The sequence below is a fragment of the Lynx rufus genome, unplaced genomic scaffold (assembly GCF_022079265.1).
Source record: "Lynx rufus isolate CCGP_SWC_20201006 ecotype Redwood Valley unplaced genomic scaffold, mLynRuf1.p SCAF_8, whole genome shotgun sequence".
Lineage (NCBI taxonomy): Eukaryota > Metazoa > Chordata > Mammalia > Carnivora > Felidae > Lynx > Lynx rufus.
Window position 1 is genome coordinate 102,983,675 of NW_025814896.1, and position 17,979 is coordinate 103,001,653.

The 17,979-nt window shown below is 40.0% G+C and overlaps 3 protein-coding genes across 3 annotated transcripts in view; 2 read left to right on the forward strand and 1 right to left on the reverse strand.

The window, feature by feature from the left end:
• The window catches only part of LOC124503034 (interleukin-36 gamma-like), a 162,959-nt gene extending 158,697 nt beyond the window's left edge, over positions 1-4,262 (reverse strand). The window contains exon 1 of the mRNA XM_047067754.1: positions 4,181-4,262. The gene's annotated coding sequence lies outside the window, so the exon portion shown is untranslated. The remainder of the gene's footprint in view (positions 1-4,180) is intronic.
• Positions 1,419-10,446, forward strand: IL1A (interleukin 1 alpha). The gene is made up of 7 exons (XM_047067752.1): positions 1,419-1,618; positions 2,239-2,293; positions 3,259-3,307; positions 4,080-4,302; positions 6,096-6,269; positions 7,624-7,745; positions 9,960-10,446. Exons 2-7 carry the CDS (start codon positions 2,247-2,249, stop codon positions 10,155-10,157), a joined length of 813 nt encoding a protein of 270 aa, XP_046923708.1. The 5' UTR covers positions 1,419-1,618; positions 2,239-2,246; the 3' UTR covers positions 10,158-10,446.
• A 4,193-nt stretch (positions 10,447-14,639) lies between these two features.
• LOC124503035 (uracil-DNA glycosylase-like) lies at positions 14,640-16,092 on the forward strand. Its single transcript, XM_047067762.1, has one exon. It carries the CDS (start codon positions 14,979-14,981, stop codon positions 15,561-15,563), a length of 585 nt encoding a protein of 194 aa, XP_046923718.1. The 5' UTR covers positions 14,640-14,978; the 3' UTR covers positions 15,564-16,092.
• Positions 16,093-17,979: the final 1,887 nt, after the last annotated feature.

Genomic DNA, 17,979 nt, shown 5'->3' on the forward strand with positions numbered 1-17,979 from the left:
GGAGAAATGGGAACCCTCTTGCACTGTTGGTGGGAATGCAAATTGGTGCAGCCGCTCTGGAAAGCAGTGTGGAGGTTCCTCAGAAAATTAAAAATAGACCTACCCTATGACCCAGCAATAGCACTGCTAGGAATTTACCCAAGGGATACAGGAGTACTGATGCATAGGGGCACTTGTACCCCAATGTTTATAGCAGCACTCTCAACAATAGCCAAATTATGGAAAGAGCCTAAATGTCCATCAACTGGTGAATGGATAAAGAAATTGTGGTTTATATTCACAATGGAATACTACGTGGCAATGAGAAAGAATGAAATACGGCCTTTTGTAGCAACGTGGATGGAACTGGAGAGTGTGATGCTAAGTGAAATAAGCCATACAGAGAAAGACAGATACCATATGGTTTCACTCTAATGTGGATCCTGAGAAACTTAACAGAAACCCATGGGGGAGGGGAAGGAAAAAAAAAAAAAAAAGAGGTTAGAGTGGGAGAGAGCCAAAGCATAAGAGACTGTTAAAAACTGAGAACAGGGGCGCCTGGGTGGCTCAGTCGGTTGAGTGTCCAACTTCGGCTCAGGTCATGATCTCACAGTTTGTGGGTTCAAGCCCCACATCAGGCTCTGTGCTGACCGCTTGCTCAGAGCCTGGAGCCTGCTTCAGATTCTGTGTCTCCTACTCTCTCTGCCCCCCCCCCCCGCCCCATTCACGCTGTGTCTCACTCTGTTTCTCAAAAATAAATAAATGTAAAAAAAAAAAAATTTTTAAATAAAAAAATAAAAAAAAAACAACTGAGAACAAACTGAGGGTTGATGGGGGATGGGAGGGAGGGGAGGGTGGGGGATGGGTATTGAGGAGGGCACCTTTTGGGATGAGCACTGGGTGTTGTATGGAAACCAATTTGACAATAAATTTCATATATTGGGAAAAAAAAAAAAAAAGACTTCTGTGGGTATCATTTTTCTCTCCCGTACCCTGCCCCAACCAGGAGGCTGTCTCCTGACACTGAGAATGATTTATGCCTATTCAACCAAACCTCCCTCTCCAGAAGAGACAGATCATCTTCTCTCAGAGCCAACCCTCATCTGCCAGGGGCTGCCAAGCATTCCATCAATTCATACTCAGCCCTGAGGTACAAAAAAACAAATTTAGCTAAAACACAAGCCACAGCTCCCAAGCTCCTTTCCAACTCCAGCCATCTAGAAGTCTGATTTTAGGAGTTCTCCCCTCCTCCCCACCGTACGTTTTTACATTTCCTGCCCTTCTTCCCTTTTTCTAAGACCGCATGTTTACAACTGTTCAGAACAAAGCAATAAATAAATGAAACTTACTAGTTTCATTGAATTAGTTCAATAAATGAAACTTCTCTAACTTAAACCAAGTTAGAAACTCCTGGAATCTCTACAAGCAACACTACTATCAAGTACGCAGTGTGTCAGTATTTTGGCCAGTTTCGTTAAAGGAACATAAAAACCATACAAAACAATTCTTCCCTGTAAATTCCCCGGGTGACGCACACAGACCACGCCTACTTCAAGAAGACAAAAGGCCAAGAAGCCTGACAAGGGCCAAGTCTCCAGGCAGAGAGGGAGTCATTTCATTGGCGCTTGAATCAGCAAAGGTATTGTCCTTATCACATCTTTGACTTTTAAAATATATTTTGCTTTTCTTCTTGGCTGTTGTCTCTCAAACCGCCTTCTCTGAAGATTAAGCCTCTTCCTTCCTTTCTTCCCTGGTTTGGTGTGTGAGTTAGAATCACAGTCAGATTTCAGAGAATTCTTCCTGCTGATGGGGAACTGAGGGAATTGGCTTCATATGAGGGCACTGGTGAGTACAGCTGAGCCTTCCTTTGGAGGGAATCTGGACTACCAAACTATTAGGAGAAAACTGGAAATTTCCAACACTGTCTCTCTCTTGCATCTATGCAAGGCAAATACCTCATTCTTGTGGGGGTTTTTTTCTTTAATTTATCCAAGTTTTCATTGAATGCCTACTGTGTACAGTATATTGGGTTGGGCACATAAAACTACCAAGTTTCTAAAAGAAGTTAATAATCTAGTAGAGGAGGCAGATACGTTTGCAAATAACTCAAGGGAGTGAAAAGAAGAATGGGGAAAATGCTGACTGTGGGCTAAGTCATTCATTAGGTTTCTCAAGAAGCACAAAGCACAGGTGGCTCCCTTTTCTGGCATTTGGTTCAGTGGCTGCTAGGCTGACGGCCACTGGTATTCTCTGTTGCAGAAGTCAAGATGGCCAAAGTTCCTGATCTCTTTGAAGACCTGAAGAACTGTTACAGGTAGGAAATCAATTCTATCTTTTATGATTTAATGAAGGGATCCAGGTACATGAGAATCCACCTCAGAGTTAACAGTAACTAGCATGGAGCCCGACTGGCAAAGGTATAGAGATGTGTCCTACTGCTTAAGTCAGGGCAGGTTCAGTGAAGATCCAGAAAGAGTAGGGACCCCACATGTTAAACTAAGATAGCACTAACAGGGAGGCCACCTTTTCAGAAAAACTATTTTTACAGTCTGCTGTGTCTTAGTGAATTTCAACATCTACTTAGACACAGCCTCAGTCAAGTTCACATGCTCTGATACAGTATTGGGTTTTCATGGACTGCCAGAGAGAAAAACCATTCTCAGGAAAACTTCTGGATCTCAATCTGGAACAGGCAATGGCTAAACAGCAATTTTAGCATGTGAATGCACATACACAGTCTAACCTCATTCAGACATAAGAGTAGGGTAAGTGAATAAAATTTAAAATTAAAGAATACTTTAAACAAACATGGTATTCCCATTACCTGTTAATATACACTAACACAAACTAGGCTATCAAAATGTGGCTATACTAGTTCCCAAGTATAAACTATTAAATTTATTTTAGTGAATACATGAAAGCAATGTGTAACACATGACCTATTTGGCTAAAATTAAAATAAGGTGCCTCCAAAGCATTTCTCTTTTGAGGAGGTTAACATTTTTCCCTGAAATTCAACTAGAACTCTTCAATTTGTTACCCAAGGCCCATTTTTACAGACAAAGTTCAAGGCCTGTCCCGACGATTACTAATTCCAAATTAGTGACTCACATATTACTGTATACATGTACGTAAATGTATAGAAGTCCTTAATTTTCTTAGATGACAGTAATGACCAGGTGTCTGTTACCCAAAGCTAATGTGGTCATTAAAATACACTGCCCGGTGACTGCAGTGATATAAAACACAGAATTACATTCTCATTATCTTGTTTGGCAGTGAAAATGAAGAATACAGTTCTGAAATTGACCATCTCACTCTGAATCAGGTAAGCAAACGATGTAATTCTTACGGGATTGCTATTCTTTTTTTTTAAGTTTATTTATTTTTGTTGTGTGTGTGTGTGTGTGTGTGTGTGTGTGTGTGAGAGAGAGAGAGAGAGAGCAGGGGAGGAGCAGAGAGAGAGAAGAAACCATCCAGAAAATAAAAATAGATCATACTAAGAGTTTACCACTGCCACCACTATGGTATGTTCCTTAAAGTCTCTTCTAGGTACATACACACATTTGAACAATTATTAGGAATATATCATATATAATTTTATATACAGCTTTTTTCACTAGCAATACATCAAGGGCATTCCAGAGTACCGTGAACTATGAGATCACGACCTGAGTCAAAACCAAGAGCTGGAGGCTTAACCAGCTGAGCCACCCAGATGGCTCACAGGATTGCCATTCTTATGCAGTATTTTTTCTACCAGAAGAAAACAGCAATAACTTGAATCCTCGATGTTTTGGTTTCACCCTAACTAGAGGTTCAGAGACCTGCATCTCTCCCTCCTAAGTGAGATCAACTGCCTCTCTACACTGACAGTTGATGGCACTGTCCATTCTCAACAGACTTTCCTAGGGAAAGGTGGGAGAGAGGTAGAAAAAGAGGAGAGTTTGGGGAGGGAGGGAAGAAGAGAGGGAAGCGGGGAGAAGACTGATGAAAATAGAGACCCTTCTCACCAAGTCTATTGAATACAACTTCTACTGAAAAGGATCTCATCCTATGACCATATGCAGCCCCTCAGTTTCCATGTTCCTTCCTCATAGAAATCCTTCTATGATGCAAGCTATGACCCACTTCATGAGGACTGTACAGATAAATTTATGTCTCCGAGTACTTCTGAAACCTCTAAGACACCCCAGCTTACCCTCAAGAAGAGTGTGGTGATGGTGGCAGCCAATGGGAAGATTCTGAAGAAGAGACGGTTGAGTTTAAATCAATTCCTCACTGCTGATGACCTGGAAGCCATTGCCAACGAAGTAGAAGAAGGTAAGAAGTCAAGTGCAAATAATAGCTTTGTTTTCCATTTTTAAGAACCTGGAGACAACAGAGCACAGGAGAAAATAAAACCTAGATTCAGTAACAAGAGGGCAACCAGGCATTAGTCCGGTAACTACAAGGAAGGAGAAGATACTTTCATCCTTCTCCAGTAGGGAGGGAGCAGCAGTGGTCTGAGTCTATAGAATACTTCCTCATGGGCTTATAGATAAAGGTCATGTAGCTTTTATCCTTATGGCAGAAAGCTGTCATATACTGTTAGTAGGTGACTATTTACAAGCTACATTCCTCCAGATAATAACTCTGCCCCCATTGAGCAAGTCACTTAACCTTTCTGTGCTTCAGTTTCCTCTACTGTAAAATGGAGATGATCAGAGTCCCTACTTGTTAAAATTAAATGAGTCAATACTTGCAAGCTGCTGGACTAGAATAATGCCTGGCATGGAAATACCCACTAAATGTTAGGTATTGCCATTACCCCTACTCCTATTCCTCCTACTTACTACTACCTTTGTTAATACTACCAATACTGTTAATTGGTTAATGGCTGCATTATCTCTACATTTTAAGACAATCTTACATTCTCATTTGACAGATGAGGAAACTAAGCTCAGTTAGGTAAGTCACATAGTGTGTAAGCGGGAGAGCTTTAAACCAAATTCAGTTCTGATTATAACACTTAGGACTATTCTCCCATGCGTCTACTATACAAACCTCTACATGAAACATAAGCCCAATATTTTTCAGATAATAGCTTTTTAAGATAACAGGTAAACACTAATACACATTCAGCCAGAAAACTGGAAGATACAAGAAAATGTAAAACAGAAAATAAAAATAGTTCATGCTAAGAGTTTACCACTGCCACCACTATGGTATGTTCCTTAAAGTCTCTTCTAGGTACATACACACATATGAACAATTATTAGGATTATATCATATACAATTTTATAGTCAGCTTTTTTCACTTAGCAATATATCAAGGGCATTCTAGAGTACCAATTTTTCAACATTATAAGTAATATAACAATGAACATCCATATCAATAAATCGTCATTTTTTTTTACTTTTTTAAAAAAGTTTATTTATTTATTTGGAGAGAGAGAGAGCAGGGGAGGGGCAGAGAGAGGGAGAAAGAGAGAATCCCAAGCAGGCTCTGTGCTGTCAGCACAGAACCCGACATGGGGCTCAAACTCATGAACCATGAAATAATAACCTGAGCCGAAACAGTTGGATGCTTAACTGACTAAGCCACCCAGAAGCCCCAGTAAATCTTCGTTTTTAACACTATTTATTTCCTTGGAATAGATTACTAGATGTAAACTTACTCAGAGCCATGAGGATTTGTGAAGCTACTGATATACCCGCTATTCAGAAAGGGGGGTAGACATTTAGACCTGCATGTCCAGTGACATAGAATTCTTAACATATTCATTTTTTCTCAGAGAATATTCATTTGAAAAATATAGATGGTGAATGTTAGCAGTCTTCCTGGTTTCTTAGAAACCTCCAAACAACCAAAATGAAAATACTTCACAAATGATCTCTTTTAAAAAAAAAAATACTGCCTAAGGAGTTGAAGTTTAAAAAGAAATAAGTAATCACAAAGATAATCCTAGAATCAACTCCGCTGACTGGGGGGCTTCACTTCTCTCTGTTTCTTCATCTGGATTGGAATATTCTTAATGTCTTTTCCATAGCTACTTTTGATGCTTGTATTAGAGTAGAAATATCATCTGTGTTTGTACAAAGACATCAATCTGAGCTTGTGATAATGGTTTTAGAAATCATGAAGCCCAGATCAGTAGCACCCAACTTCTATAGCAGTGAAAAATACAACTATCAGAAGATCATCAAATCCCAATTCATCCTGAATGACAACCTCAGTCAAAGCGTAATTCGAAAAGCAGGGGGAAAATACCTCGCAGCCGCTGCATTACAGAATCTGGATGATGCAGGTAAGTGGACACAACTCTGTCCTCCTCCCCTCCTCTTATTTCTGTATTTATTTCAAGCTTCGTACTTTCAAAATATAGACCTCTCTAGATTCCTGGCTTTGCACAATCCTTCTAGAATAGGATGAAGCACGACACCCCGCAGTAAAATCCTGGGCAAGGACGGGAGCTTCCGCCAAATCAGGAAGCTCCACAAAGAGAGAAGTTTCCTTTCTTTGGGAGCACTGAGTGGTAAGCTTTCTGATGTAGTATCTCCTTTGGTTCTCTTAGATAGTCTTCTCCTCAGTTTTAAAGATGAGGAAACTGACTCCCAGAAATATGAAATGACTTGCCCAAAGCTACCCAGAAGCCAATGAGGGGCAATCACTCTCCATTAGAAAGCCTGCTGATCAAACTTAGAAATAAGCACCAACTAAAAAGAATCATCATCTCTGATAACGTAACTGTGAAGCGAAACATCCAATAAGCTGAGAATATTTTGGGGAGGATGAAACTTAGTGTCCAAGAAACTTAGCCACACAAATCCAATTTCCATGTTGTACATATTTTAGCCTCAGGACATGTCATCAGCATACAAAATTATTTTCAGAGCTCCACACAGGCTACTTGGCAATAAACAAACGGGGCTCCTTCTAATTGGACATACTTCAGACAATATACTTTCCACTCAGACATTTACAAATTATTTTGTGTTCTATTTTCCTACTTAATATTATCTCATGTAATTTTCCCACATATTGAAATAGTATATATATTTGCCATTTTAATGGCACTAGAATATTCAATCATGTTGCTATGCTGGTCCCTTAGGTTTGCTCCAAGTAATTCTATTGCAAAGATTATTGTATATATAATTTTTCCCTAGGAGGCTATTTCTTTGGAGCATATCCCAAAAAAGGAACTCTTAGGTTCCTAGGAGTGAGTAATTATCCAGCTCTTATTAAGCATTGTTCTCTGAGGAAAACAACTACTTTTCACTAGCACTAGTAACATGATCGTATCAGCTTCCTCAAACCCCTCCACTTTAGGTTATAATGAACTCATGGGCTCACAAGTTGAAGGGTCTTGTCCCACTAATGTAATTACAAGAGATTCAACAAATAGCCCCCAAGCATTCATTCAACATAGAAAATTCTGAAGACATCAACCAAGTATTTACCTGTCCAGTAAAAGCAGCAGACATTGTGAAGGACACAAAGATCTATGGAATTTCATTCTGGTGTTTACATCATAGTTGGGGACCTAACTACACACACACACACACACACACACACACACACACACACACTTTACATAACATGGGATTTTATTCAAGTACAATGGATTTACTTTCTTTTTTGGCTTTTTTCTTTGCCAGTGAAATTTGACATGGGGGCTTATACATCAAAAGAAGATTCTAAACTTCCTGTGACTCTCAGAATCTCAAAAACTCGACTGTTTGTGAGTGCCCAAAATGAAGATGAGCCTGTATTGCTAAAGGTCAGTCGTCCTCAGTCTCCAATTGACCTTCATTTACATCCCATATGTTTGTGACTGATTCCAATAGACAGGCACCCCTAGCAGGGTGGCACAGTCCTCTTCTCTTCCTACCACAGCTTCCACCTGTCCACCTGCCCCTACCTGCTACTTCTCACCTATCCCCAGAGGCGCTTCTACGCAGGATCTATGAGAAAGTAAAAATGGCAAGAGTGAATAAAAGGGAAATTACCTTCTTCCTTCTTTGTCCTTACCCTACCTGATCCTAGTCACCTCCCATCCCAGGGCATCCATTTATTCTATCCATCTTGAACTCTACCATCTGAGCTATATGATGGTAGGCCTTAGGACAATGGGGCCTGCTTCTAAGAAACTCAAAAAAGCCAACTAGGAGCAGACAGTATGAATCACCTGCCATTGGGCACAAGCAAAATCTGGGAGCCAAGACTGAAACCCTGGCCTTTGACTCTATTGCCTCTCTCTCTTCATTGGTGCCAGCATTATCCCTCATCCCAGCCCCATCTCCACTACCACCTTTCCCTCAAGCATACAGACACATACACACCCACGATAGCCTTTAGATGTTTTCTCCACTGATAAGAGGTGACTCTTATTTAGTAAATGTATAATGCAAACCCCCAACTCCAACCAGGATTTTTGTGGGTGCATGTATTTCTCCACGTGGGTTAAGGGAGGTAAAAATGATATCTACAGACGAGGGCAGTATCTTCCTTCATGAATTCATTCAACAGTCATCATTTATTGAGAGTCTTCTATTTTTCAAACATAGTGCCAACAGCTACGTAGACCGTGGTGAGCCAAAATCCCTAGCCTTATAGAAGTTGGTCTTCTGGGGGACACAGACAGTAGACAAGCCAAAAAAACAGCAAAAAGTAAAAGATGCTGTAAAGCAAATGAAAAGGGTGCTGAGATACAGAAAAATGGGAGAGTACTCTTTACATAGGGAGGCAAGAGCAGAGCTCCCTGTGAGATCTGATAGGAGCATGCCTTGCAAGGGGGCAGGTAAACATGGGCATTCTAAACAGAGGGATCTGAGTGCATCTGGGCTCTATACCTTCAAGAGTTTAAAGGCCACCTTCAGAGACCAGAAGGAACATTGTAGAACTGAGGCACTGTGAGAAGGAGGAAAGAAAAGCGGAGGCTAGTGTTTGTGGAGCCTTGCATTTGGGTTTCATTTGAGGTACAATGAAAAGTCATTAAAAGGTTTCAAACAGGGAAGTGTCCTGACCTCACTTATATTTTCTAAACTAGAGAATAGATCACCAAGAAGGCAATGAAGAAAGCACAAAGCTCAAATAGGAGGTAATAATAACAGTCATGGAACTGGGGGTGGTGAGGCAGATAAAAAGAAGTAGACAGAAATGGTTATGTTTCAGAGATAGAAGCAACAGGAGGTAGGAGAGAAAATACATTTACTGAGATGGGGAAAAAGTAGGAGAGGAATAGGTTTGGGAAATAAATTCTTTGTTGGCATTGAAAACCCCAAGGAAACCTCAAAAGGATAATTGGTTGCTTTAGATTAAAAAGAGCACAGAAGAAGCATATCAAGTTGAAATTTGAATTTTACTTTTCCATGAAAGTATTGTTAGATTCTATCCATACTCGCAAGAATAGTACAGTCTAAAGAGATCGCAATTGTCATGGAGTTAGTTGCTGTTACACTTGGAAATGTGTGTGTGTGTGTGTGTGTGTGTGTGTGTGCGTTTTGGGTTTTTTAAACTTTTAATTGTTAGCTTAAATATGGAGATAAACATCTCTAATAATAAATTATTTTCCCAAAGATATGATCAGCACACTTAGAGGTCAAAATGTTTAGAGGTCTCAGAATTGCTAGTGCTCAGATTTTATGCAAAATGCCTTATGCTTATGTTGAAGGCAGGACAAGAACAATGTTCTACCCTACCTTCCAGGATACAGTAAGACACGACTGTCATTGGCAATCCTCATGAATAATTTGGATTTCTCTCCAGTTACTTAAGGAAGTTAGCTGTTATGTGTAGACTGGCCATACATCTAACAGGCATGTAATAGATGCTTGCTGAATGAACAAATGAATGAAGAACCTATATCATCACATTACAGAGTCACAGTCCTAAAGTGCTATATTTCTTACAAAGGCCAAATGTCAAGGGATTGCACTTCAGTTCTTTGTCTAGAATCTTGTTTTCTAACATATCTCTGTTCTCCTAATTACAGGAGATGCCTGAGACACCCAAAACCATCAGAGATGAGACCAACCTTCTCTTCTTCTGGGAACGTCATGGCAGTAAGAACTACTTCAAATCAGTTGCCCATCCAAAGTTGTTCATTGCCACACAGGAAGAAAAACTGGTGCACATGGCAAGAGGGCTACCCTCTGTCACTGACTTTCAGATACTGGAAACCCAGTCTTGACTCTGGAGTCTACTTCCTTGTGAAGTGTTTACAGTCCATATGTACTATGTACATGGAGGAGTCAAATCTTTTACTCTTAGTCACCTGCTGAGCATGTGCTGAGCCTTTGTAATTCTAAATGAATGTTTACTCTCTTTGTAAGAGAGTGAGCAAGCTCTAATGGAACCAACATCAACATATAATGTTGTTTGTTATTTAAAGAATACCCTATACTTGAAATACAAATCAAAACCACCATGAGATACCACCTGACACCTGTCAGAATGGCTAACATTAACAACTCAGGCAACTGACAGATGTTGGCGAGGATGCGGAGAAAGAGGATCTCTTTTGCATTGTTGGTGGGAATGCAATCTGGTGCAGCCACTCTGGAAAACAGTATGGAGGGTCCTCAAAAAACTAAAAATAGAACTACCCTATGACCCAGCAAGTGTACTACTAGGCATTTATCCAAGGGATACAGGTGTGCTGTTTCAAAGGGACACATGCATCCCCATGTTTATAGCAGCACTATTGACAATAGCCAAAGTGTGGAAAGCCCAAATGTCCATCGATGGATGAATGGATAAAGAAAATGTGGTGTATATATATACAATGGAGTATTATTCGGCAATCAAAAAAAATGAAACCTTGCCATTTGCAACTACGTGGATGGAACTGGAGGGTAGTATGCTAAGTGAAATTAGTCAGTCAGAGAAGGACAAAAATGATATGCTTTCACTCATATGAGGACTTTAAGAGACAAAACAGATGAACATAAGGGAAGGGAAACAAAAAGAATATAAAAACAGGGAGGGGGACAAAACAGAAGAGACTCATAAATATGGAGAACAAACAGAGGGTTACTGGAGGGGTTGTGGGAAAGGGGATGGGCTAAATGGGTAAGGGGCACTAAGGAATCTACTCCTGAAATCATTGTTGCACTATATGCTAACTAATTTGGATGTAAATTAAAAAAAAAAAAAAAAAAGAATACCCTATACTTTGCAAACCAAAAAGACTTTGCTACCAAAAAGACTCTACCCATATTACATATGGGTTAAGTAAGTGAGGCCTAAGAAATACCCACACAGCAGTTGGAATGAGAAGCCATTTGCCCAGGATTTCATTCCAACTGCTTGTCTTTAAGTTGCTGATGGACCCTTAATCAAATACTGTAAGTTTCTGGGACTTAGTTTGGTTATCTTCAAAATGGAGGGGATGATACTTATACCTTTCCTGCCTCAACAGTATTTTATGCCAATCAATGAGATCAGTTTGGTAAAATGCTTTTTGAATGAAAATTTTGAGCCTCAAGAAGTCAAGTGTAAAGTATTTATTATTTATGTACATATATATTTATGAATATATTTTTAATATAATTATAACATGTTATTATATTTGTGGCAATTATTTATATTCTTGGAGTATGACTGATCATCCTTAACAACAGTAAAGAATGTTTTTCAGGCTAAATAGTTTTATTGATTCACACTAAGGCACTTTGGTCTAAGTCTTGCTTTTTGTAGTACCTGGAAGCTCTATAATTATGATAATAAATTTATATTAACATCTTGTGCTGATCATTGACAATCTTTCAATCCTCTACTTTTAAACTTACTTAGCATGCTTGTGTCATTCAATTTCACCTGCTATCAAGTCCTACTAGCTAAAGAGGGATAAACTTAACTTTGGTGACCACGAGACAACTGTTAATCTAAACTTTCTTTTCCGGAATGTAAGCAATGTTCCTTCAAGGTTCTACAAGTTGTGATCAAACTATAGTGTTAAATTTCTATCAAAAATAAGGACTGATACATTACTATAAATCATAATTGAATAAAACTTACAAAAACATAAGTCTGACACAATTATTTACTGTCTTAATCATTATTTTAATGCATGGTAATTAGGAACAAATGATAAAACTTCACATAAATAACTCTAATTAGTGTTACTTTATAAAACCAAACCAAGGTTTATGGTTTTTCTCTCCCCTTTGTTAGCTTGCCACTATGCACAAATGGTACTTAGAATGATAATATTCCCAGGGCGTGTGGGTGGCTCAGTCAGTTGAGCGTCTGACTTCGGCTCAGATCATGATCTCACTGCTCGTGAGTTCAAGCCTCACATCAGGCTCTGTGCTGACAGCTCGGAGCCTGAAGCCTGCTTCAGATTCTGTCTCTGTCTTTCTGCCCCTCCCCTGCTTGCGCGCTCTCTCTGTCTCTCTCTCTCAAATATAAAATAAAACATTAAAAAAAAATAATATTCCCATGTTTCATTTGAAGCTCACATTACACATGTATAACATTTGTGCTCATATAGCTACACAAACTCACACATACAGAGCCACATTAAAAATTAATGGATCCATCTACAAAAGACTCATTTAAAAAAAATTTTTTTTTCAACGTTTATTTATTTTTTTTGGGACAGAGAGAGACAGAGCATGAACGGGGGAGGGGCAGAGAGAGAGGGAGACACAGAATCGGAAACAGGCTCCAGGCTCCGAGCCATCAGCCCAGAGCCTGACGCGGGGCTCGAACTCACGGACCGCGAGATCGTGACCTGGCTGAAGTCGGACGCTTAACCGACTGCGCCACCCAGGCGCCCCACAAAAGACTCATTTTAGACCTAAAGACACTGCAGACTGAAAGTGAGAAGATGGAGAACCATCTATCAGGCTAATGGACATCAAAAGAAAGCCAGAGTAGCCATACTTATATCAGATAAACTAGATTTTAAAACAAAGACTGTCATATGTAAGAGATGAATCACTGAGTTCTACTCCTGAAGCCAAGACTACACTAAATGCTAACTAACTTGAATTTTTATATAAACTTTTTTTTAATGTTTATTTTTGAGAGAGAGGGAGGGAGAGAGAGAGAGTATCAGAAAAGGACTGTGCACTGACAGCAGAGAGCCTGACATAGGACTCAAACTTACAAACCGTGAGATCACGACCTGAGCTGAAGTTGATCCTTTAACCGACTGAGTCACCCAGGCACCCTACTAACTTGAATTTAAATTTTAAAAAATAATAAAAATAAAACAAAGACTGTTACAAGAGATGAAGAAAGGCATTATATCATAATTAGGGGGTCTATCCACTAAGAAGATCTAGCGATTGTAAATATTTATGCCCGCTACTCAGACCACCCAAATATATACATAAATTAATCACAAACATAAAGAAATTCATTGATAATAATACCATTACAGTAGGGGACTTTAACACCCCACTTACAACAATGGACAGATCATCTAAGCAGAAAATCAACAAGGAAATAATGGGTTTGAATGACAAACTGGACCAGATGGACTTAATGGGTATATTCAGAATATTTCATCCTAAAACAGCATAATACACATTTTTCTCAAATGCATATGGGATATTCTCCAGAAGAGATCACATACTTGATCACAAATCAGCCCTCAACAAGTACAAAAAGATCAAGATCATACCATGCATATTTTCAGAACATAATGCTATAGAACTTTAAAAAATTTTTTTAACATTTATTCATTTTTGAGAGACAGAGAGAGACAGCATGAATGGGGGAGGGGCAGAGAGAGGGAGACACAGAATCCAAAGCTGGCCCCAGGCTCTGAGCTGTCAGCATAGAGCCCGACACGGGGCTTGAACTCACAGACGGCAAGATCATGACCCGAGCTGAAGTCAGATGCTTAACAGACTGAGCCACCCAGGTGCCCCAATGCTATGAAACTTGAAATCAAGTACAAATTTAGAAAGAACACAAATACTTGGAGATTAAAGTACATCCTATTAAAGAATGAATGGATTAACCAATAAATTAAAGAGGAAATTAAAAAGTACATGGAAGCCAATGAAAATGAAAACACAACAGTTCAAAACCTTTGGGATGCAGCAAATGCAGTCATAAGAGGGAAGTATATAGCAATCAAGGCCTTCCTAAAGAAGGAAGAAACCTTACACGTAAAGGAGCTGGAAAAAGAAAACCAATAAAGCCCCAAACCAGCAAAAGAAGGGAAATAATAAAGATTAGAGCAGAAATCAATGATATAAAAAAAAAAAAAAAAAAAACAGTAGAACAGATCAATGAAACCAGGAGCTGGTTCTTTGAAAGAATTAACAAAATTGATAAACCTCTAGCCAGATTGATTAAAAAAAAAAAAAAAAAAGGAAAGGACCCAAATAAATAAAATCACACATGAAACAGGAGAGATCTCAACCAACACTGCAGAAATACAAACAATAATAGGATATTATGAGCAATTATACACCAATAAATTGGGCAATCTGGAAGAAATGGATAAAGTTCTAGAAACATATAAACTACCAAAACTGAAACAGGAAGAAATAGAAAATTTGAACAGACCCATAACCAGTAAAGAAAATTGAATCAGTAATCAAATATCTCCCAACAAGAGCCCAGAGCCAATGGCTTCCCGGGGGAATTCTACCAAACATTTAAAGAAGAGTTAATACCTAGTCTTCTGAAGCTGTTCCAAAAAATAGAAATGGAGAGAAAACTTCCAAACTCATTCTATGAGGTCAGCATTACCTTGATTCCAAAACCAAAGATCCCACTAAAGAAGTACAGACCAATTTCCGTGATGAACATGGATGCAAAAACTCTCAACAAGATACTAGCAAATTGAATCCAACATTACATTAAAAGAAGTATTCACCACAGGTGGGGGTCCAGCAGGACCTTGCTCACTGCCCCTGGTGTCATTTTAGTGCCCAGCCCAAAACTGGGGGCAGGGGCCTGCTTCCCAGACTGGGATCCCAGAGTCCTGTTTCCCTGCGGCTTGCTCCCTGGGTGCTGCATCCCCGCAGATGGGCATGGTGCGCCAATGGGCCATGGGGTTGGGGGCAGCAGCTGTGGGAGGCCTGGGCAGCCCGCTTGCCCGGTGCAGGCACCACTTGCAGGCCAGCCCCTCCAAGAAGGCCCAGGCCAGGCAGGAGAACCACTGCATGCCACCCTACTCGCCACTGAGCCCCGAACAGTTGGTCTGCGTCCAGAGGAGCAAGGCTGCTGCCCTGCTCAGACTCGCCATGCACAGCATGCCCTTGTTTTGGTGAAGAGCTGGAAGAAGCACCTTAGCACAGAGTTTGAGAAACCATATTTTATAAAGCTCATGGGATCTGTTGCAGAAAAAAGAAAACATTACACTACTTACCCACTCCCACATCAAATCTTCAGTTGGACCCAAATATGTGACATAAGACATGTGAAGGTTGTCATCCTGGGACAAGACCAGTATCATGGACCCAATCAAGCACACAGGCTCTGCTTTGGTGTTCAAAGACCCGTCCCACCGCCACCCAGTTTGGAAAACATATATAAAGAGCTGTCTACAGACATAGATGGTTTTGTTCATCCTGCTCACAGAGATTTATCCGGGTGGGCCAGACAAGGTGCTGTTCTCTTACTCTAAGCTGTCCTCACATTCCGGGCACATCAGGCTAATTCTCATAAAGAGAGAGGATGGGAGCAATTTACTGGTGTTTTGTGTCCTGGCTAAATCAGAACTCTGGAAGCTTGTCTTCCTGCTCTGGGGCTCTTAGGCTCAGAAGAGAGGCAGTGCCATCCACAGGAAAGGCCACCATGTGCTGCAGACTGCTCACCCCACACCGCTGTCGGTGTACAGAGGGTTCTTTGGATATAGACATTTCTCTAAAACCAATGAGTTGCTGCAAAAGTCTGGCAAGGAGCCCATCAACTGGAAAAGTCTGTGACCCTGAACCATAAGGCTGTCTCCAGGTGGTTTTCTAGAAGCTGCTATTGAAGCGTTTGCCAGGAGTAGCAGCTTTATCCAGCCAGAAGCAGCAAAGGCCATATGGCCCTGGGGCCATATGTCTGTTTTTGCAACATGGCTTTTGGCCTAAAACATGCCATCACAGTATTTGGGAGAGAGAGGAGGTCAAATACTCCAGATGACTCCTCTCTGTCACCTTTATGGTAAAGGGGGAAAGGGGACAGAAGCACCGTTGTGGTATAGCTAATTGCTACTTTTTTTTACCTGGCAGGTTAGACATTGGGTTGTAAGGTGTTGGGTGTGTTCATTTAGCAAGGCCCTCCTTTGCCCAGGTTGGCATTCCAGTTCTTGGCCAAGTACACTGCTTCCTGGATCCTTCCCCGAGCCCTCCAGCACCTCCTTGAAAGAAGCAGGACAGTTTGCAAGTGCCCAGAAATTTAGGGATGAATATTCCTAAGAACTAATCCTCTGTGTGAGCCTTCACAGATAGGGAGCGGCAAGTGAGCTAGGTCTTGTTCTTGGTTATTTTCTGGGTGTTCTAGGAATAAATGGTAGAAGTTGAACTGGAAGAAAGACAAAGGGGAATTTTTTTTTAAGAGAAGAAATGCTTTTCTCCTAGGTGTATCCTGAGTTGGGGTTTTTAAGGCAGCACAGACTGCCAAATGCTGTTTTTTAGGGACTGAAATCACATAGGGATTGTTAAGCGAAATTAGTTATGTTAAGCGAAATTAGTCTGTCAAAGACAAGTATCATATGATTTCACTCACATGTGGAGTTTAAGAAACAAAACAGATGAGCATAGGGGAAAGGAAGGAAAAATAAAATAAAAAGAGAGAGGGAGGCAAACCATAAAAGACTATTAAATACAAAGAATAAACTGAGGGTTGCTGGAGGTGTGTTGGGTGGGGATGGGGACTAAATGAGTGACAGGCATTAAGGAGGGCACTTGTTAGGATGAGCACTGGGTATTATATGTAAGTGATGAATCACTGAATTCTACTCCTGAAACCATTATTGCACTATGTGTTAACTAACTTGGATTTAATAAAAAAAGAACAAACAAAGCACACACAAATATATAATATGTATATTATATATTTGTATTATATGTATATATATATATGTATTTATATATATACACACACATATATATTCAAACTTATAAACAATTGCTCTCACAATAAAGTTTATTTTCCAAGACTAAAAAAAAAAAAAAAGAAGAAGAAGAATGGATCCATCTGGAAAGCACGCATACAAGATATGTTGAGTTGGAAAAAGCTAAAGTCAAGGGAAGTTGAAGTTAAATGTAGGAAAAATGGGGAAGGAATAGCCCGAGATGACTCTCAGTTTCCTGGTACTGTAGAATGAGTGAGTAGTGGTGTCTTAATCAATATATTTGGTAGAAATATGTAGTTCTTCTCTCAGTTCCAAGATGCAGTATGGTGAGTACCATTTTAGACATAATTTGAACTACTGGCATGATTCCCAACTGCAGGTGTACAACGGGCAGATGATAACATTTCTGGAACTCAGGAGAAGTTAGAACTAGATAACAGATTTTGAAGGCATCAGTAGGTTTATAGCAAGTAAAGTTCTAAAGTGACATCAGAGGGAGATAAGCATATGGTGAACACTGCTGGTTGTTCATTCAACTGCCAAACCCCCATCTTCCTTACTAACAGAACCCTGATTTCATTCAGAAGGAAAAGTGTTGACCCAAAGAATGAATCCAGTTGATCTAAGCCAATCATGACCATTCTACCCTCACATGACTGAGTCATGCTGAGTTAGTCCTGACTAATGAAATGTCAATCTGCTGAGTGCAACTTCTGGGAAAGAATTACTGCCCTGACAAAAGATAGAAGACAGTCCCTTTCCTCCATCCTACCTACATGAGATATGGTCTATGAGAATGTGAAGTTTAGAATTATGGCAGTCAACTTGCAACCTTTGTGAAGACATGCTGAGGAAGATAGAATGACAGGAGAAAAAGAACCAGCATCTATGATGATGTTGTTGCACTAAGAACCTACTACCAGACTTTAAAAAAAAGAAAGAAATTAAGAAATTAAGGAAGGAAAGAAGGAAGGAAGGA